The following is a 21061-nucleotide window of genomic DNA, read 5'->3' as shown; positions in this document are numbered from 1 at the left end:
CATGATGATTTATTGCTGAAAACAAATCCGACTGGATTGTGTCTGAAAAAGGACGTGACACACGTGTGACCTTTTAATGTGTCCCACTGTCTAATAAAGATTAAATCATTTAATAGCGTTGTGATGCATATTTCAATTATATTACAGATTAAATGCATATTTAGTTAAACAGAACAAGATTACATGAGCTCATTTAAGTTATTTTCATTATAAATTTATTAGCAGTTTTGTTTGTTTTTTCCTTCATTAATCGTTGTGATGAGCCTTCTTCGCCATTTCTTAGTAATTAATTTCCCAGAGCTCGAGGTGACTGAGGCCACATTCAGACAGGATCAGACACTGCGACGGTGAATTGCCGCAGGTGATGATGCACGGCGGCGATCAGGAAATAACCTTTTTAATTCACTGATTAATCGGCTTTATCAAGGCCGGCGCTCACTCACTCTCATTCACTGTCTGTCTCTCAACCAGTGTATGCTTTCTCCCTCTCTGTCGGATACAAAACAAATTAAACTTCATGTGTATTTTGCAGCGAACATTGTGAGTCAGACTCAAATTGTTGACCTTGGAAGCATTGACTTTGACGTTCAATGACTTATATTAGAGCATTTTAGTTTATCAACGGTGACAATGAGTAAATCCTGCATTATTAACCTGAGACTGGTTGTAATGTTGCCAGTTTGGCTTAGTCCGTTAAGGGTACCTTCACAGGATCAGGTGCTGTGGCGAACCACCGCAGGGTTGTGTAGCGGTGTGTGACGGAGCTGCTGGGGGTGCGTCTGAAACCGCTGATAACCGCTGTGAAACAATCAAAAAATAACTTTTTATTTTGCTGATTAATCGGCTTTATCGAGGCAGGCACTCGCTCACTCTCAGTCACTGTCTTTGTCTCTCAACAAATGCTCTCAAACCATCGGACACAAACCAAATTAAACTTCTTCGTGTCACTATTTTGCAGCGTAAATTGCGAGTCAGACTCAGATTTAGATGCTGTGTACATGAAATAAACAAAGCCAGAACACAACAGGTAGAGTATCGGAGTTTAGTCCATGAATCCACCTCGATACCAAGAGACAGAGACATTTCAGACTGACCATGAGGGTTTGACCAACTTCTCTGTTGCAGGATGCTACGTTTTTTGGCGAACAACCCGCACTGCCGCTGTCAAAACATCAGTAACAGTCTGAAACCCGAAGCTGTTTGATTTATATTGATATAAAGCAGTGGATATTCACAATTAAGGAACTGGAAGCAGAGAAAGTTTTTGCGTTTTCACTATTTAAAAAAAAAAGAGACTTGAAATCAATTTGATAAATTAATTCATGGACTTCAGCTTTAATAAATGTGCTGTATACAAAACGTTTTCATATTCTGAAAATAGCAGAACATTTAAATTAAGAAAGTGAAACCGCGGAGCCGGTTACTGCAGCAGTTTCCTGTCTTTTTCTTACTGTACAGCAGAACAAGTCGCTCCGTTAATGCCTCGGTCTCGGAGCGCTTTAGCTGCTTAAAGTTGTAAGACTTGCGGCTTTCACATAAATCCTCGATACGCCACATAATTGGCCCACGTTGAAGGTGGCGTGTGCGAAATACCAGAATGTGCCTGTTGTCTTGATGACGTCGCGTAATTCAATGTCTGCAGTCTGTTATGATGTAAGCGTGTTTCTGTTTCATACATCGGCATCGATTGATCGCACTGTCTGTGTGGTATCGTGTGCCGCTGATTCACATTTTAGTCCAGCAGCTGACAAGAAACTACTTAAACGTGTGTGTGTTTTCCGTTAACCTTACATGTACTCCATATAGGATAGTGTGGTGTGTAGCTCGGCCTCACAGGATAATTATTTCGTAGCCACAAAGACCCAAATGACAGGGGATGTGTAGTTTATAAACAGTGCATGTAGATGTTTTTAGGAAATCTTACAAGGTGAAATGGGTTGAAAGATTGGTGTGTTTTTAAAAAAATATAGCAAATATGTTAAACATTTGACAGTTCCAGCTTCTTAAATATGATAATACGTCACTGTCTTTTTGTCCTCAGCTAAATTATGTTAAATTTAAAGTCCTTTTTCATCTACACCCCCAAAAATATCCAATTCACCATCCTCGAAGACAAAGAAGACAGCTAATAATCTCATTTGAGCAGCTGGAACCGGTGAGAAAACATGAAAAGCAGAGACTTGTTTTATAATTTGATATAACAGAACTCGTGCCTGGTAGAAAACGTTCTCCTGTTTGTAAGAAATCCCCAGAATGACTGTGACAGTTTTCACTCTCCTCTGTTGGGTGACTTCCTGTCTTCTGTGTGAATTTCTTGGTAAATTTAAAGGATTACTGTGTAGATTATAGTTGAGTTGTAATTGGACACATATTGAGTAACAGGGGCTGTCCCCTTTTTTCTTTTTAAGAGGCAGCTTCACGACTTATCAGTGCCTCTCTGGGTTCTTATTATAGATGTTACGGTTTGCAGTAATTTCACTGGGACGAGTGTTGTTTCTGTGGAATCTGATGCTTTTTGTAAGAAAAAGAGAAAGGGGAGAGTTCATTGAAAGTACATGAGAAGAAGCGTCTTGTGACTTGTGACGGAGTTCTTCATGTGACACGATAACTGACACATGCCATGTGGGTTTGATGCGCATGTTCAGCTGGGTGTTACACTTTCTCCAGTCCCCGAGGACGCCCACAGTGCCCCCATTGACTCCGCTGCATGTGTTACTACACTGAGAGAAAACCACATCAGAGGGGAGCTCGGTCGTACTGATGAGTAGGCCGTATAAAGTGACAACACACTGAACTTTTTTGAGAGTCCCTAAAGCAGTGATTCATGCCGTCTTTTGTCTTTGTTTCCTGCTTGATTTTTAAGGTCAGTCTCAAGACGCGAAATGGAAACTTCAATAAAAATCCCAGATTGCAGATCCACTCAACAACCTGAAACACAGCTGACTTAGACTCTGTTTCATACGCTGCCACTCTTCCACTCTGGGGCTCGCTGACCTTTCTTTACTCAGCTCTTGTTTCCTCTGTGGTGCAGACGTTCCCTGAAAACCCGACCTGTAAACACACACTGCATTTAAACGTGCCTCCTTCATCTTGCCGGTGTCTCGTGGCGCAACAACAAACGCCAGGGCTGATATTGAAATGTTGAAACGCGTCTCATCGCCGCTGTTTTCTCTCTCCAGGTGCATGATGAACCCGCTGTGCTGTAGCTGTCACAGCTAGTCAGGTGCCGCACCATGGCCAAACCTGGGAGCGACAGAGATGGAGCCATGGTGGATAAGCAGGCGGGGAAGAAGGTATGTGAGCACACAGACACAGGCTGCGACTGAACACGAGCAGGAAGCAGATTTATTTTTGTGTTTTGCTCACTGCGCCCTCCGACAGTGTTCAATGGGTGAAAAGCTCCACGAAATGTTTTCTTTTAATTCTCATCTAAACCACACACAGGCTCTAGATTGAGAAAATAATCTTACCTCATGGCTCATTTAGAAGATGGAGATCATGTAACATAGTCTTTATCAGCAGATGGAGTTGTCATGGGATTGTAGACGTTCAAATTTCTGATTTATTTATTTTTTTAGAGCATTTTGGGGACTGCCTGTCCACGTTTGAAGCAAAATTAAGATTAAAAACTCATTCTTGATGTTGACGTTTTGGATCGCAAGTCATCTTACCTGTGACTTATATTTTGAATGTTCTAGTTGATCAGCAATGCCACAAAGTAAATCCTGCGTTATTTACCTGAGACGGTGGTAATGTTAGTGGATCCAATGTTGGGGGATGTTCAGAGAGGATCAGGCGAATCGCAGGATCGTGTGATAGTGTGTTTGTTTTTTTTGTGCTGAACGTAACCACGGTGAAACAATCGGGAAATAACCTTTTATTATGTTGATTACCCGGCTTTATCGATGCCAGCACATGCTCACTCTCTCAAAATATTGGACACAAATCAGATTAAACTTCTTCGTGTCATTATTTCACAAAGTGTGACTCAGATTTAGAGCCAGAACACAACAGGTAGAGCATCAGAGTTTAGTCTATGAATCCATCTGGATAGTCTCAGTTTCAGAGACATTTCAGGCTGACTGTGGAGGTTTGACCGACACAGTCGTGTCTATACGCAGAAGAACAGTCAAGGCGGGGTCAGGGGTTAGTTAATTTTCTTTGATGAACAAAGTCTGGATCATAACTAAGCTTAAAAACACAACTGCCACATTAAAGACCCAGAGATGTTAAGTTTTCTTCCTCCCACCATTTGTTTTTGTTAATTTTATTTCTCCGCATCAATTAAAAATTAATTTGCGTGAGCATGTAGAGGTTATCTGGATTATTTAAAAATATGCTGAACTTCTGTTGGGGGTGGTGATGAGGGAAACGCTCCAGTCATGATGCTACCCACTGCATGCATCAGGGCTTAAACATTACACCAGTAATATCTGTACTATCAAAGTGCCTCACAGTTCCTGTTACTGGGTTCTTGCACTCTGATCTGCAGACAAAGCTTTTTTTCAGTACCAGTACTTTAGCGAGCTGCGCTTTGCTGCAGTAAAATACATTTCTGGCAGGAGGAAAAATGTCTGCAGTGTGGCGCTTCTTTGATCTCGGCGAAGCAATATGCCAGCTGTGCAAAGCTGAAGTGTCTGGCAGCGTTAAAAGTCGGAGAGAGCGTGAGGATGAGAAACTCTTCAGCCTTAAATATAAAAGCAGACGCATTGTTTCTCTCATTTATGGAGAGGGTGATAAATAAGTGGAGTCCGCACACCAGTACAGGGCTGCATACTACACATTGTTTAAGCGTGTTGTAGTTAAACGTGCATCAGACGAGCTCAGTGAATGAGTAAATGTTCACTGAGCAGCTCTGGTCCGTCGTTAGATTGTAGGTGATGATCAAATCACAGTATTGGAGCTCGTAGTGTTTTAGCGAGTGGATGATGAGTTTGTTTACATGTTGCAGAGACATTTATACAAATGTCTGAAGGAAAACGCCACCTGCTAACTTCAGGGTGCATTCGGACAGGATCAGGTGCTGCAGCAGAAACGCAGGTTTTTACATTAATTTGTGAAGTAGTGCAGTTTGGCTGTGGTGATGCAGGCCGCAAGGGGTGTACGCCAAAAAACGCAGCGACCTGCGACAAAGAGCCAGCTCAGACTTTTGGCAGCCCGACGTCACGCTACTATAACGGCTGCACACAGAACGCGTCACATCCAAGCTAAAAACAAAGAACATGACAAGTAGACATACACATTAAACTACGGTGTACAGATAGAAATACATATAAATCTGGTCTGTGTCGCAGGTTTCTTTATGGACTCTGTGACACTCGAGCTGTAACAATGTTTGTTTGACTTATTTTCAAATCCACTTTTTTCGTATGATAACACAAACTGTGTGACACGTTTGTTCCGGCGATAGTTTTCAATCATTCTGACTTCGATTCATCTCATAAATATTTAATGGTGATCGAGGACTTGAAGCTTTTTCTCTTCTGTATTTTTAAGTCACTCCTGATCTTTTGCTCCTCAGAGACCTTCATGCCATGGTAACATTTGATTGAGTCATGTCGGCCTGTAACGCAGCCTGTAATATAATCACATGCACCTTGTTGTTGTTATTGTACAGGTCAGATGAGACTAAAACCTGACACTGAGTTCAACCTTTTATTGTCAAGCTAGTTAACAGTTTATTTCCTGTCCTGTATGTATTGTTTACACACACACGCACGCACAATTCACAGATAAGGCCACACCTCTGCTGTGTTTGACTCTGATTTCTGTTCTCCGACAGAGCAAAGACAAGTTGTCCCCTTTCACCAAAACTCCGAAGCTGGACCGGAGTGAGTTGCTGGGGAAGGAAGGGAAAGCCAAGTCTTCCATGAAGCGCAAGCTCTCCTTCACTGCCAGTCCGCTCCGGACCGAGGAGCGAGACTCCGACACCGGTAAGAGTGGTTGCTGCTCCTCCCTGCTCCTCTTCTCAAACAGCCACGCTGCTGGCTGACTGCCATGTTCTCACACTGCCTCCTGGTGGCCCGTTCTTGAATCATCTTCTTCAGGTCAAGAGGTTTCAACTTGTTTGGCAACAAGATCCAAATCTGACCATGCAGAGGCAGCTGTGGCCGGTTGTGTTGAATAATGAGATATAAATCAAGTAGTATGGTGAGAAAAGGAAATGGGAACACGACCATCGTTTAAAATGTAGCCACATCCCTCCTGTGGCATCAAAAGTGGATTCAACTCCAGCTCCTGATGCTCTAAATATTTTGTTTTGTTTTCACATGAAGAGACCAAAGCCAACAATGATCTGATCTGCCAACACATCTGTGCAGCCGAGGTTCATTTAATCTTTGTCGTACAGCTCCAAACTAATCTCTATGAACCGATATCTGCACCCGAACGCAGAATCTAAAGACGGAGGACAAGTTTTAGGTGTTCTCATTTGTTGTTCATTCGTAATCCGAGTATGTCCGAACATGATCGTATCTTAGCTGGCTTTGTTTGGAGAGCAAAAGAGGTGGAAAGCATCAGCTGAAGTGCAATCTGGGAGCCCATCGGCTGTCACTTGATGTTGGTTTAGCTTTTATTGCTTTTTAAAAAAAAACATTTATCTTGTGAAACAAGAAACTCATTCAAACTCATTTCTGGTGTCTCAAGTTGCTAATCGGACTGTAACCAACGAGCACCACGTGGAATCCGAAGCCCAGGCCCGGGTATCCGTTATTCAGATCGCCGCTGGCTACACAAAAACCAAAGCTGGCTGGGATAGCTTGTCATCAGACCATAGCCAATGCTTCTGAGAGTGTCCAAAATCCATGAAACGCATCAGTGAGCCACACTCTTACACTGTTTCTTCATTATTCTGAACACTGTAGTTTATTTTGAGTTAACTGCACATGCACCGTCCTGCTGTGAATAAATCCACCACTGAGAATAATAAAATGAGGTGAGCTTAAAAACTAGTGTCAGCTCTTTTATGAAACTAACTATACTACACTTCACATATATACACTATCGGTATATTTGCGACCTGTTCTTAAAGATGTACGTCTTCGGTAGGAAGCGGTGCGCTTCTGGCTGAGAAGAGTCAGAACTTTGAGTGCTGACACTTTGTTTGTTTTAGTCTTTTTGTGGACTTAAATTTAAAACATAAATATTAAAATAAAGAACAGATTTCTCCTCCTAAGACTCTGTGTTGCTCATGCAGTCATGAGACGATGACGATGGTGAACTTGAAGCCTCTTACTTGTGTAAATAGACTGTTCGTGCCTTTCTCGTTCTAGCTGCAGGTTTTTAACTCTGTGTTTACATCAGATCTGAGAGCTGGAAATAGGTTTCTGTATCGCACAGCTGTAATTACAGTAGATGACGTACAGTGATGCGTTTTACAGGTCCGGCAGATTTGCCTTCATCTCCTCTGTAGAGCGGCGATCGTCTCTGTGTGGTCCTCTGCGTCACTCTCACAGACAAGAACCTTCAATTTTTGAATTCACAGTTTGATTTATGTTGCGCAGGTTGTAAAGCTAAACTGGGAAGGAGGGAGGGAGGGAGGGAGGGAGGCTTTTCCCTTTCCCGGCAGCCCTTTCCCCTGTAGCGCCTCTCAGCTTCCGTGGTCAGGAGTCAGGGAAGTAATGACTCCACGTCGGATCGGATCTCCTGTCTCTCCTGTGTTGCCATGACTCATAATCTGTGCGTGGTGTGCCTGTTTTGTATTTGAGCACGTGAGATGACGAGGGTGAGAGAGTGAGAGTGAGAGAGAGAGAGAGTGAGCGTTAATGCAGTGCTTTCCCACCCTTCCACCCTTCCCTCTCCCCTCTCCCCATCCTCTCTGCTTTGCACTGTAGATGACTCAGACCCAGGCCAGTCGAGTGAGACCTGGGGAGAGAGATTAGTGCCTCCCTGCAGGATATACGCAGGTAATCGCTGCAGCCCGATCCTCAGCCTCGCGCCCCCTTACCCTCCACCCACCCCTCTCCGTGTCTTCTACAAGTCACCCACTTTTTTTTTTAACGACACTATGCTGCTGTAAACACACACGCACACATGCACGTGTGTGTGTTTTCCGCCCTGCATCCGCCCCTGTTACAGCTCACGCATGTCTGTGTTTAGTAACAACCGGCCGACGGAGACCGTGGGGATGTTTGAGGGAGGGAGGGAGGGTTGGCTCGAGGAGTGCCGTCTGCACTTGGCTGGCTTTAGAGAATGCTGTCTCTTATTTATTTATTTTTTTTTACCCCCTTTCTGTTTTTTTTTTTCAAACCTCATGCTTGTCATCTGTTTCTTCACGTGCAGATACAAGGGAAGGAGGAAAACCGGCGTCACTGTGACGATGAAATTGCTGCTTGAATTGAAACTGGACTCTCTTTGTTTTCTGCTTTTTTTTATTTTTTATTTTTTGGACTGTTCTCTAAAATCTCTTTCTCGGTTTTGTTGCAGATAAAGATGGACCGGACAAGAAGAAGGTGAAAAAGGAGGCTGGGGGCAAGAAGTCCCAGGCCAACCTTTTGTTTGGGTATCCTCTGTCAGAGCGCAAACAGATGGCTCTCCTGATGCAGATGACTGCCAACAGTCCAGGTTTGTGCACCTGAACCACATCTTTGACATCACAGACTCACGGTGTATTTAATCTCTGATGTGTCTTCTGAGCGTCGAGGTTGTTTAGGAATAGGAAGGAAAGTTTCCTCTGTGTGCGGTTGACAGACTGAGGTCATTTTTGTAAATAAAACACAGACACAAGCGAGCACAGATTTCCAGTAAAACCAGTGTCACTGTGGTTGCTCAATCTGTCGCCTCGCTCGTTCAAGGAACAGTTTGACATTTTGGGAAATGCACCTCTAAAGGTCGCTAATTAAAATGTTCTGTCTCGTTTGTTCTTTAATCCATTTGTTACTAAAACTGAAGTGAAAAAATAAAACTTTGTTTTTGTCCAGCATGTTTGGTGTGATACTGTTTTTATTTTATGGCCTCTGGACAGAGTTAGGCCGTGCTTCCTTTCTTCATGCTAAGCTAAGCTGGCCAGCTGCTGGCTGTATCTTTTAATAAGATCCTTTATGCTTTATTGATTTCGCACCTTGTTACAGCGGCTCACAATATACAAGGTGGATAACCTCTCGTTAATAGAGGCGCCCTCGTGGCTCAGCTGGTAAAGCGGGCACACCATGTACGAAAGGCTGAGTCCTTCCTGTAATGACCTGGTTCCGACTCTGGTCTGCGGCCCTCACACGTTTTCTTTCCTGTCAGTCTTCTCCTGTCCGCTCTCACAAGTTGAAAGCCGTCCGGAGTAAACGGCGAGTCCAAAGTGAGTTTGTTCAGACAATACTCCCTCTGTAGCCTGGTTAACGCCGTTAGCTCCTCCGTCTTACTGGGGAGAGATCTTACGTTCTGCATCATGACAGACAGTACTCAGATCCAGCTCTACATCCTCGTCTCCTTCTCCTCACTTCAGCATGGATCTCTGGTCTATCCATAGAGAGTATGCTAGCCCTAACAGCTGTTCTCGAGTGTAAACAACTGAGCTGTAGCTTTTTTTTTGAACGGGTCAACCCGATGTATCCGAGTTCAAGTCCATGTTTGTTCAGAGCTACCTTAACTCATCTGAGTAAGAAAGCAAACAAGCTTATTTCCCAAAATGTTGAACTGTTCCTTTAATGAGTATCAACTGAAACACACACTGACGCATGTACTTACAAGTTCCCAGTAAAACCAGTTTCACTGTGGTTGCTCAATCCAGTGCCTTGCACATCGTTGCAGGTCGTTGTCTCAGCCTGTGACAGCCTTTTGCCTCAAGCGCCAATTAAGTGCTTTTCCTCTCTGCCCGTGTCCAGACTCCACTCCCAGTCACCCCTCACAAACGACCCCTGTGCAGAAGAAGGTCCCCAGCAGCGCCTCGTCTCGACAGAAGGACAAGGTCAACAAGAGGAACGAGCGAGGGGAGACCCCCCTTCACATGGCTGCCATCCGGGGAGACGCCAAGCAAGTTAAAGAGCTCATTAGCCTGGGAGCTGATGTCAACGTCAAAGACTTTGCAGGTACGATGCCCCCGGGAGTCGATTGTTTAACGGCTTTCATTAAATCTGTATGGAAGCTATTAATAACGTGACTAACAGGTGCTTATTCAAAGGTGATAAGATAACAGACATCAGACATTGTTTTTAATTCTTACTTTGACACAGATGTGATGACAAATAGCCAGTAAAATTAAATTAATTGTCGTTTTCTCTCCAGGTTGGACTCCTCTTCATGAAGCCTGTAATCTCGGCTACTACGATGTGGCCAAGGTGTTAATAGCAGCAGGCGCAGAGGTGAACACGCAAGGTCTGGATGATGACACGCCGCTCCATGACGCCTCGAGCAGCGGGCATAAAGACGTAAGAGCTTCACTTGAAATTTGTTTATGTGTAATCTTGAGTGACATGACTTTTAAGTCAGTGGTGAGTGCTGTACGTCACATAAAATACAAATAAATATGATGTACTAAAGAAAGTCGGATGTTTGTGCGGCTTTCTGAAAGGAAGTGAGTCATTTCCAGCCAATTCTCTGAGGTCGTCGACCTGGAATTTGATTTTTCTTTTACCTTTTTTGTACTGTGGAAATATTCCTGAAGGCCTCAGTAAAGGTGACACAAACCTTTTTAAAGATCTTTATATCTCTAACCCAAAAAATCAAAGATTTGTGCAAATCAGAGTGTTTCTCCACTACAGTAGATCGTCTCTGCAGACGAGTCACAGTTATAAATCAAACTTTTAGTCTTTCTCTGTCCGGCTGCACTGATGTTTGTCTCGAGGTTCTTAATTCTCGTAATCTTTCACAGATTGTGAAACTGCTGCTTCGCCACGGTGGAAACGCTTTCCAGGCCAACAAGCGTGGTGAACGCCCGGTGGACGTGGCCGACTCGCAAGAGCTGGAACAGCTATTAAAGGGCGAGGTGCCACTGTCGGACCAAGACGACAGCTCGTCAGGTATGCGGAGAATGCTCGACTGTTTGGCTGACCTCGTGTTTAAAGTCAAATATTACTGAAGGTTCTTATTTATGCAGCCAACAGCACAATGTTTACAGGACTTGTGTTTAGGGCTTTACTCACTTAACCTCGCTGTATCTTTTATTTATTGGGCTGTATGTATTCATTTTATTGTAGGGAAGTACTTCACCATGTAGTCTTCAGTCACTGCTTGTGTTTGTATGAAACTATAACACGTTTAACATCGATCCATTCTTCTCTGCAGAGTCTGAAGACCCGCCATCTGTTAATCCATCCAGTGTGGATGACAACATGGAAGACTCTGATACTGAAAAGGACTCAGACGGCAAACCAGCCACAAAAGCGTCGTCTTCCGTGCCAGGGCTGGATGAGTACGAGTTCAAGGACGAGGAGGAGGAGGAGGATCTCAGTAAAGCCCTTAACGACAGACACATCCTCCGGAGGGAACTACGGCAGCGGGAGAAAGAGGAAAAAGAGCGAAATCATGTGGCAGGAAAGCAGAGTGGCAAAGGGGATTCGTCCTCAAAGTCAAAAAAGCAGAAGACATCTCGCGTGCACTGCAGCTCGGACACCTCCAGCGACGAAATGGAGAGCCTCCCGGAGAAAAGGAACTCGCCCACCTGCTCTCAGAGCTCGGAGAGCGTCAAGGTGGACACAAGGTCTAAAAAGGAGAACGCCGAGCAAAAGGACAAGGACAAGGGCAAAGTGAAGAGGAAGAGCAAAAGCCAGAATAAAAACAAGGAGAACCAAGAGGACGGGAAGGAGAACAGCAAAACGCTGGTCCTCTCTCTCGCAACCGTGTCCGAGAGCACGGAAAAGGGTCGTGAGGAGGACTCCTTCAAGATGTCCTTCAGTCCTAAAGACGACTCATCCGTCCACCTCTTCCATTTGTCGTCCATAAAGTCTCCGAAACTGAACCACAGCCTGACAGATAAACAAACGCCACTCAAGCAGGAAAATACTAAGATGTGCATATCCATCAGCGACAGCTCATGTCCGGTGGACGGTGTCAAATACAACCACTACACAGACGCAGACTACTGCACTGAAGGCTCGAGCACCAAGGGCTGCAAGCACAAGGAAAAGAGCAAACACCAACAGAAAGACTCCAGTGTGGACGGTGACGACGGCCGCACGAGTCCTTACAAAGACGGCAGCATAGGAAACAGTATAGACAGCGCTGAAGGTGCCTTACGGAAGACCGACTTAGACGGCAAAGTAGTAAAGAAGCATAAGCTTAAACACAAGGAGAAAGACAAACACAGGAGGGAGTACGAGGCAGAGCGAAGCCGCCACAGGCAGAAGGAGGCCAGGAAAGACAGCCACAGGAATTTGGAGTTTGACAGAGAGTTCTGGAAAGAAAATTTTTTCAAGAGTGATGAGACCGATGAGTCTCTTCCAGCGAAGAAGGAAGGTGAAGACAATAGCTCGCTTCAGAAGACCTCCGATTCGTCTCCTGTCAAAGATGAGAGAAACACGAAGGAGAAACACACGAGCAGCAAAGAAAAGAGGCAGAGAGAGGAGCGAGAGAAAGACAAGGCTGTGAAGAAGGAGCGGAAGGAGGCCTCCGGTAAAGACGAGAAGGTAAAGGATTCAAAGCCGAGCGAGCGTGACGAGAGAGCTGACTGCCACGGCTCAGGGCGGATTCCTGAGGAGACGCTGCAGAGCAGCAACAGCATGAAAGAGGAGACCGAGGAGAAACCCGTGAGCGCGATCACAGCTGATCAAGAACAGCTGGAGCCCTCTGAAAGGAGCTCACGCGAGAAAACCGACAAGAGGCTCCCAGGAAAGGAGAAGGACTCAGAAAAAATGGAGAAAAGGCATCCCGACAAGGAGAAAAGGGTTAAAACGGAGCACTCTGACAAAGCCGAACCGCAGAACTCGGTGGATCGTTGGAAGGAAAAAGAAAGAGCGGCAGCAATTTCTTCCCACTCGCCTGGAGATAAAAACTACAAGGAGAATGAAAAACTGAAATCTTTATCCACAACAAAAAAGCACGAGGACAGCAGGAAAAATAAAGATAAGGCCGACAAACGGTCTGATAGAGAGAGGCAGGACAGAGAGTATAGTGTTGGGGATCACAGAGAAAAGGAGCGAACAAACTCTGATAAGAAAGGAAAACCTCTGGAGAAGACCACGGATCATAGTAAATCTGATCGCTCTAAAGAAAAGGACTGCGACAGGAAAAAGAGAGATAAAATAAAAGATGGGACTTCCTCGAGCTCCAATCTCAAGCTGCTGTTAGAAGAGAAGAAGAGCTATCTGTCAGAGAGTGGCAAGTCTTTATCGACAAAATTAAAGGAGGAAGTTGTGAGGACACCAGAGAAGGATCGGGACCGGAGAGACCGGGACAGAGACTCAGATAAACACAAGGACAAAGATAAAGACCGGCACAAAGACCGCTCCCAGCAGGCCAAAATCAGCAAGGCCAAACCCAACGAGGCAGACGGCGACAAGGCCAAATCTAAAGCCTCGCCGGCGACACGAGACGCCAAGCCCAAAGAGAAGAGGCTTGTGAACGACGACTTGATGCAGACGAGCTTTGAGCGCATGCTCAGCCTGAAGGACCAGGAGATCGAGCAGTGGCATCGCAAACACTTGGAGAAAATCAAACAAAAAGAGCGAGAGAGGCTCAAACAGCGGCCTCTGGCAGATCCGGGGAAGTCCAAACCTAAAGACCGAACAAAGACAGAACCGTGCTTAAGCAAAGAGCTCATGCGCTCCAAAAGCTCTGAAGTGTCTGATGCCCACAGCCGAGATAAACCCCTGAAGGACGGCACCAGCTCCAGGACGATGTCTCTAGATGGAAAGAGTCTGCCCTCCATCAGCGCAAAGGTCATGTCGGCGGTGGAAAACTGCCTGACCAGATCACCCAGACCTGAGAGCGAGCGCTGTGGCCTCATGTCCAGGTCTGTGTCCTTGGTTTCTGTCGCTAGCTCGGAGGATTCGTGTCAGGCGACGACGTTAACGCCGAGACATGTCGAGTACGACTCCGACATGAACCTGGAAACCTCCGACTCTCAGCCTGCATTCCTCCAGTCTTCCCTCGTCATTCAAGCCACCAGATCGCCGTCCGTTCACGATAAAGATTGCAACAGTCTTCCAGATGTGCCGCAGAGTAATCGGACGCTGCTGTCCGGCAGGCATGAGTCGCCGTACCTCAGGGCTATTCTGGACGAGGACGCCAACTCGTCGACTCACGACAGCAAAGCTGTTGAAAGTCTGCCAAAGTCCAGCCAGCCTGCTGAGGAGCAGAGAACAAGAGAGACCTCGACAGATGTTGAGGAGAGTCAACAATGTACGAACTCACTCGCCGATTCAGTCGCAGAAAGAGAAGGCAGCGCTCCTGGTGTTTCAACACCACAAATGTTAAACAAAGACCCAGAGAGTAAAAACATGACACTTACAGAGTGTAGTAACTCTCAACAGGTGTCCACAGAGCAGAAAACTCTGTCCTCCTCCGATCCTCCTGTTGTGACGGACGTCCAGAGTCTGACAGACAATTCACAGGGCGAATGTACCAACAAGGATCCCGATCAGCCGTCGATACCGACAGCGTGTCCATCTGCAGAGACGTCGGCGCTCGCAAACACAAAATCCTTCCAGCAAAGAGACCCGGTCGCTGTTCCTGGGATGGAGAGCGTGCAGCAGACAGAGTCGAATACCGCAGACCATAAAGACAAACCTCTGGAGAGCGCAGACAGAGCGGAACAAGAGAATATGGAAACAGTTTCGGAAAGCTTCAGAGCCGAGGGCGTAGGAAGTCCCGTACCATCCACCAGTTCGCACATTCCCAGCTCCACCACAGCGGAGTCCTGTCCAGGTTTTAGCAAAACGAGCCCGGAGTCCGAGTGTTCTCAAGAGACTGTCGATGTAAATAACCAAGACTGTAAGAAATCAAGACCTTCCGGTGACACTACAGGTTCAAGTCTCGATGCTCAGGTGGAGAAAAAGGAAGGTGTGTCCTCGGCGTCGTCCTGTAGTGCGAGCCCTGAACACAAGGCGGAAGAGATGACCGATGTCCAGCAGAGCTCAGAGAACAACGGTGGCGTTGCTCCAACAGAGAGTTCATCAGTCGAGGGCAGTCTGCCTACAGAGAGCTTGTCTGAGTCTAAAGCCGAGGCCAGCTCCGAGCCGATGGAGGTGACGCCCGCCGATGAGAAACCAGAGTCCTCTTCATCTGGAGAAGAACAGAGTCAAAGCACCATCCAGTCGGCGGCTCAGACGGACTCCTGCAGCAGCAGCAGCAGCAGCAGCTACACCACGTCGGGGAGCTCCTCTCCGCAATCTGGAGACCGCGACTCAGATTCATCGGGGGCTAAAGTCAAAGTCCGCTCTACGGACGAGGACATGGACATTCATGTGCCGCATCCACGCAAGAGAAAGATGCCCAAAGTGTCTACCTCCCAGTCATGCTCCGCGACTCAGCACGAGAAGGAGCGAGGCCAGCAGTCTCTGGCTGCCATCGTGGACTCTGTGAAACTGGAGGAGATCCAGCCCTACCAGACGGAGAGGGCCAACCCTTACTACGAGTTCCTGCACATCCGGAAGAAGATCGAGGAGAAGCGCAAAGTGTTGTGCAGCGTCACCCCTCAGCCACCGCAGTATTACGACGAATATGTGACCTTCAACGGATCCTACCTCTTAGATGGGAACCCGCTCAGCAAGCTTTGTATACCAACGGTGAGTTCATTTAAAGCTCGGTCAGATTCTTACTTGTACCGTATACCAACATAATATTCAAAACAATAATTCTTATTTTAAACTTTAATTTGACATGTTCAGGGATACATTTTCATGAACCTGTACAGTTACAAGCTTCTTATTATAACAGAACCGGTTCAAGAACCAGAGCTGCTGTGGTGGAAAAGGGGTTTTAGAAGCAGACAGCAGACTGCAATGTCTCCTAACTCGTGGTAGACGCACATAAAACAAGTAAAAATGACCAAATCTGAGCTAATTTAAAGTCTGAAACCGACCTGAGACGCTCCCGCTGAGGTATGAAGCCGCGTGGTTAACAGAACATAAACGCCGACATCACAGAGCCGTGCCCTGGTGGGATCCGGTGGTTATTGTGGCGTTAATTTAAGATCATATTGTCCAGCATCTTTCTTTCAATTTAGACAAACTTCTGGTGTCTGTTTGGTTCAGTTTGAACGCTGTCAATCAAACTCTGGTCCTGACCGAACAATCGGACCAATATCCGGCTTTTCATGTGGTTCGTTTGGACACAACAGACCTTGAATTCACCTTGAATTCAAAGATAAACTGTGATTACAACCGTCTGCTAGTTGTGAACTGTCAGGGAAACTATCTGCTTTTTATATTACCGTTACACTCCTCTTGGTCCGTTTGTAAAAATCTGAGAACAAGAACTCCAAAATGAACTGAACCGAGTGTCAGTTTGTTCAGACGTCGTCTACATTGGCAGTAAATCTACAACAAAACTGACATAATGAATGTGTTCTTCTGTCAGGCAGACGTGATGAAGTGTTTTGTCTCCCTCTCTCCACTGTTTGAAACAGATAACTCCACCTCCATCGTTACCTGAGCAGCTGAAGGAGATGTTCAAACAACAAGAGGTCGTCCGTATGAAACTACGACTGCAGCACAGCATTGAAAGGGTACGTGGTTTGACTCCCAGAGGTTTGTTGTTCTGGTCGGGTCGAGTGCCTCTGGACATTTTTAGTGCCACTTGTAGAAGCTGAAAATAGAACAAATCGTAAAAAAAAAAAAAGCCTTTTTTGGGGAAACATTTTGAAGCCGTGTGTTTTTTAAACCGTCTCTAAGACTTGAAGCAGAGCTCGAGATTCAGATGTTTTATTGCCACATATAAGATGAGATTCACGTATTTATTTTGTTTCTCCCTCCTCAGGAAAAGCTGATTGTCTCTAATGAGCAGGAAGTCTTACGAGTACATTACCGGGCAGCGAGAACACTGGCCAACCAGACTCTGCCCTTCAGTGCCTGTACAGTTTTATTGGATGCTGAAGTGTACAACATGCCTCAAGACGTCCAGGTAAGCAGCACGAATCCGTTCACCTGTGAGCTTCTTCAGCAGCTCCGTGTGTTTTCCCGTATGTCTGACGAGCTGTCGCGTGTTTTCACAGAACGATGACGGCAAAACGTCCGTGAGAGACCGGTTTAACGCCCGGCAGTTCATGTCCTGGTTACAAGACGTCGATGACAAGTTTGATAAACTGAAGGTAAGATCGCCGCTTTCTTTTACAGCGCTTGTAACACTCTTATGATGTTTGACGTTTTCCTCTGAATACCAGAAACGTTTCTAAATTAAGAGTTGGTATTTCTGCCCACAGCGAAGATGTTTTTTCTTTCTTTTTTTCCATGAAAGATTGAAAACTTCACGACTGGCAGAGCCACGAGGCACTTTTTTATTTTTGTTTTCCTGCCCTCAAAAGACCCCGATCGTTTCTCCTGAGTGATGTTGAAGGTTGTCAGTCGTCCAGGTCGACTTTCTTTGCGGGGAGTTAAATCTAGGGATTTAGATCGGACCACTTGTCACAGCTGTGATCTGTTTGCTGTGTTTGAAATGTTCGGATGTTTTGCTGCGAGTCGATGAAGTTTTTATTCAGGTTGCTGCCTTTCTTTGACTCACTTGAGTCAATATTTCCAGCTGTAATCAGCTCGGCGTTTCTGATTTTCTTTTCGTAGATGGCAGGAATGCCACGCTCCGCTTCCCTCAGTAAATTAACTCTGCAGCGGGAAACACCCGACAATTATGGATAAAAAAGAAGTGGACAGTAAAAACCACAAGTGCGTGTCTGTGTGCTGCAGCCACTAATTAAATAAAGTTGGGAGAGACGGACGTCTTAACTGGGTCTGTCACTGTCGGGGTACACTTTCAACTGGCCTCGTCGTGACGACTGTATTAAGTGAGAACAAGTGAACGTTGATCTGAAGATTTGATCAGATTATTGGGTCGTTTAATTTAAAAAATACTCATAAATAATGGCTCAGCTGGTAGAGTGGATGAGCCGTGATGGTTTCCAGCCTCCGGCCTGTGGTCAAACAGGCAAATCACCGATCTCCATCCATGTTCTCACACTTATCTGCTGTTGGGTCGCGGTGGCAGCAGGTTTACCACGACGCTCCGGAGATCCCAGCTCCTCCTGGGAGATCCCGAAGCGTTACCAGGCCAGTTGAGCTACGTAATCTGTCAATAGTCTCAAATCCAGATTGAGATTGGTGTCGAAAGAGTGGCGACTTTTCAAGCTTCACTAGAGAGAGCGGCTTTTATTTTAATAAACGGGTCACCTGATGTATCATGAAGCGTAACAGGAAGAATCACTGATCTTCATAGTTCATGTCCATGTTTGGACACAAAACAGAGACCGGTGTCAAAAAAACACAAATGTTCAAAGTCGACTCCTGATTTGTAACTATTTATATGAACTGTATATTATAAAACAGACATTTATTCAGATCCAGATGTGCTCGCAGCGACGGCGATCTGGGAAAGTTCTCCTCTTAACTCCTCAGTGAAAACCTCCCGTCACGTATCCCGTACTCTGTCCGTCAGTGTTTACGACCGGGAGGATTTTATACGAGTCTTCAGTTATTGCTTCTTCGCATGCAAAAGATGAGCCAGGACTTTCTCTGGTTCGTTTTATGGCTTTACTATGATCTAAATAAGAACATCTGGTTTGATAAAATAATAATTACGAGTCTGTTTTGTTTTGTTTTTTTCCCGTAGACGTGTCTTCTGATGAGGCAGCAGCACGAGGCGGCGGCCCTGAACGCCGTGCAGCGTCTGGAGTGGCAACTGAAGCTGCAGGAGCTCGACCCGGCCACCTACAAGTCCACCAGTATCTTCGAGATCCCCGAGTTCTACATCCCGCTCGTGGAGGTCAACGACGACTTTGACCTCACCCCGATATGAGCTGCGGGACAGACTCTGTGCTTTTGCCACAGCAGGCGGCCGTATCGCGGACACGAAGAAGAAGAAGAAACGAGGCCCCCTCTCCTTTACCCCCCCGCGCATTCGAGGAGAAAGAAACGTGAAGCACTTAAGAATGTGGCGGCAACACGAAAAAAAGAGCACTTAAAGAAAGAAAGATTTCACTCCTGAGCTCTTGCAGTCCAAACCGGCCGCGCCCGCCACGAGGACGGGGGAGAGAACCGAGGCCGAGCGGTCCAGGCCACAGGCGAAGGCCCCCTCGGAGAGCAGAGACCAAGAGCCGGCGGTGGGTTGCGTGGACGACAAGCCACCGCCGGCTCGCTGCTCCTCACCAAGCAGGGTCACGCAACCGAAAAGATTTCAAATTGTTTTCACAAAGTTCGTGTTCATACATTGTGTACAGACTGTGCTCTTAATTTTTTTAACTTATTTTATACATAAAACAATTTGTGCATTTGTAAATAGTCATGTAATTATTGTTTTAAAACCTGTAAAAACAAAAAATAATAGATATTTTGATTGTAAACTCGTTCCGTCTCATGTTTTAATGGACCAAAGTTGGTTTTTATATCGAGTGTCCTCTTCGTCAACGTGATGTTCTTCTTCTTGTTGTTGTTGGCTTAAAATCTTTAAGCATGTGTTGGCTTTTTGTTTTTGTTTTTACTGTTTCTTCCTCCTCCTCCACCTCCCTCCTCATCTGGAGCTCCACGCCACAGCTGGTGTTTTTTGACTTTGGCAATTAAATGCTGTGCATGCGTTGCGTTGTTTGTACTTTTTTCCTAAAAAGCTGTACTGTGGACTTAAATTGTGAGGTTTACTGAAGTGTTCCACCTTTTTTCTTTCTTTCTTTTCTTTTTGTTGTTTTTCTTTCTTTGGCGCCGACGTGTTCTGTCCTTTTCTCGCGGCCTCCACTCCTCGTGTGTTGTCCATCGTGTCTCGCGCACATTAAAGTCTGTTGTGGCTTCCAAGGAGAGAAAAAAAACAAGAAAAAAAAAACAAACAAAACGACAACTTACTTTTACAATTTCAATGTGAGATCACAGCAAAACCTATTTTTTCAACATAATGCCTTTTTGAACGATAGTTCTAAAAAAATGTCTATTTTAATATTTACTTGTTACATGACTTGTACATATTTGTAATATATAATTGAATAAATTTTATTTGTTGTGAAATTAAATTTGGTGTCGTTGGATCTGAACGCTGCACGAGATCATCAGGAGTGTTTGTCAAACTTTTTACACCACGTACAAGAAAAGTACCGTCGGTATGACGGATGTTAAAGAACAGAAGAACAGCAGGTTTATTCCTAATAGGATTATTAATCGCTGATTTAATCCTGAACAGTCGTATTTCATTGCAAAACCTTTATTTATATGACATTTTAGGGTAATTTATACAGAATAAAGTAGGATTTGATATTACAGACTGTTAATTTTACAGTAGAACTGATATTTCATACGTCTTTTTAAGGAAATTTATACAGAGAATATAGTTTTATATTCAAGACTGTTAAAATATGGATTATGGAATAAAGCGGCAACCTTATTTTACCTCCACTTACTGTCTTGCCGTCACATTATTGAAGTATAAAACATTTTTATGTTTGTTGTTCTTTGTCTACACATCATAAAACCTTTAGTTATATGACATTTTAGGGAAATTTATACAGGATAAAATAGCGTTTTATATCAGATACTGTTAATCGTGCAGTTACACATGTATTTCATGGCGAAACATTTATTTTATACGTTTTATTTATTCTAAATGCATTAAATATTATATTTCTACAATATTCTGTAAATAGAGACCTCTAAATGTGAAACTCTGGACCTTTATGGCTGCTTATAAAACCATTTTATATTTGTTCTTGGTCCACACAGTCATTAAAACCTTTAATTATACGACATTTATACAGAATAAAGTAACATGCCCTGTGTGCATGAAGTGACTGTCAGGCATCATATTAAAGCAAATATTGATGTTATATTTTTAATATATCACATTTTACTTCAGTGGCAATTTCTTGAGATTTGTCACATTTAATCAAAAGTTGTTAATTGTTAATAAAAAATCCTAAATTCCATCTTCACAGTCATTCTCTTGTTGTACTATCTTCAGGCCAGCAGATGCCGCTGCACGCAGCACTGCACAGTCGATGTAACTGTGACGATGA

General features: G+C 44.9%; 1 protein-coding gene across 4 annotated transcripts in view; it reads left to right on the top strand.

Annotated features, from left to right (window-relative positions):
- ankrd12 (ankyrin repeat domain 12) overlaps positions 1–20065 on the top strand; it is a 35056-nt gene extending 14991 nt beyond the window's left edge. For 3 of the 4 annotated variants that reach the window (XM_019268898.2, XM_027289998.1, XM_027289995.1), the window contains exons 2-13: positions 3180–3293; positions 5783–5933; positions 7833–7904; positions 8425–8562; positions 9813–10016; positions 10213–10355; positions 10799–10946; positions 11212–15650; positions 16493–16591; positions 16843–16986; positions 17078–17173; positions 18682–20065. In XM_019268898.2, the coding sequence (XP_019124443.2) occupies positions 3234–3293; positions 5783–5933; positions 7833–7904; positions 8425–8562; positions 9813–10016; positions 10213–10355; positions 10799–10946; positions 11212–15650; positions 16493–16591; positions 16843–16986; positions 17078–17173; positions 18682–18867 (5880 nt within the window). In that variant the 5' untranslated portion in view covers positions 3180–3233 and the 3' untranslated portion in view covers positions 18868–20065. The remainder of the gene's footprint in view (positions 1–3179; positions 3294–5782; positions 5934–7832; positions 7905–8424; positions 8563–9812; positions 10017–10212; positions 10356–10798; positions 10947–11211; positions 15651–16492; positions 16592–16842; positions 16987–17077; positions 17174–18681) is intronic. The other variant, XM_019268899.2, reaches the window with a different exon arrangement.
- Positions 20066–21061: the final 996 nt, after the last annotated feature.

This window comes from Larimichthys crocea, chromosome II (assembly GCF_000972845.2).
Source record: "Larimichthys crocea isolate SSNF chromosome II, L_crocea_2.0, whole genome shotgun sequence".
Lineage (NCBI taxonomy): Eukaryota > Metazoa > Chordata > Actinopteri > Sciaenidae > Larimichthys > Larimichthys crocea.
The sequence above is the reverse complement of the archived record's forward strand: the minus strand, read 5'-3'. Positions and strand labels throughout refer to the sequence as shown.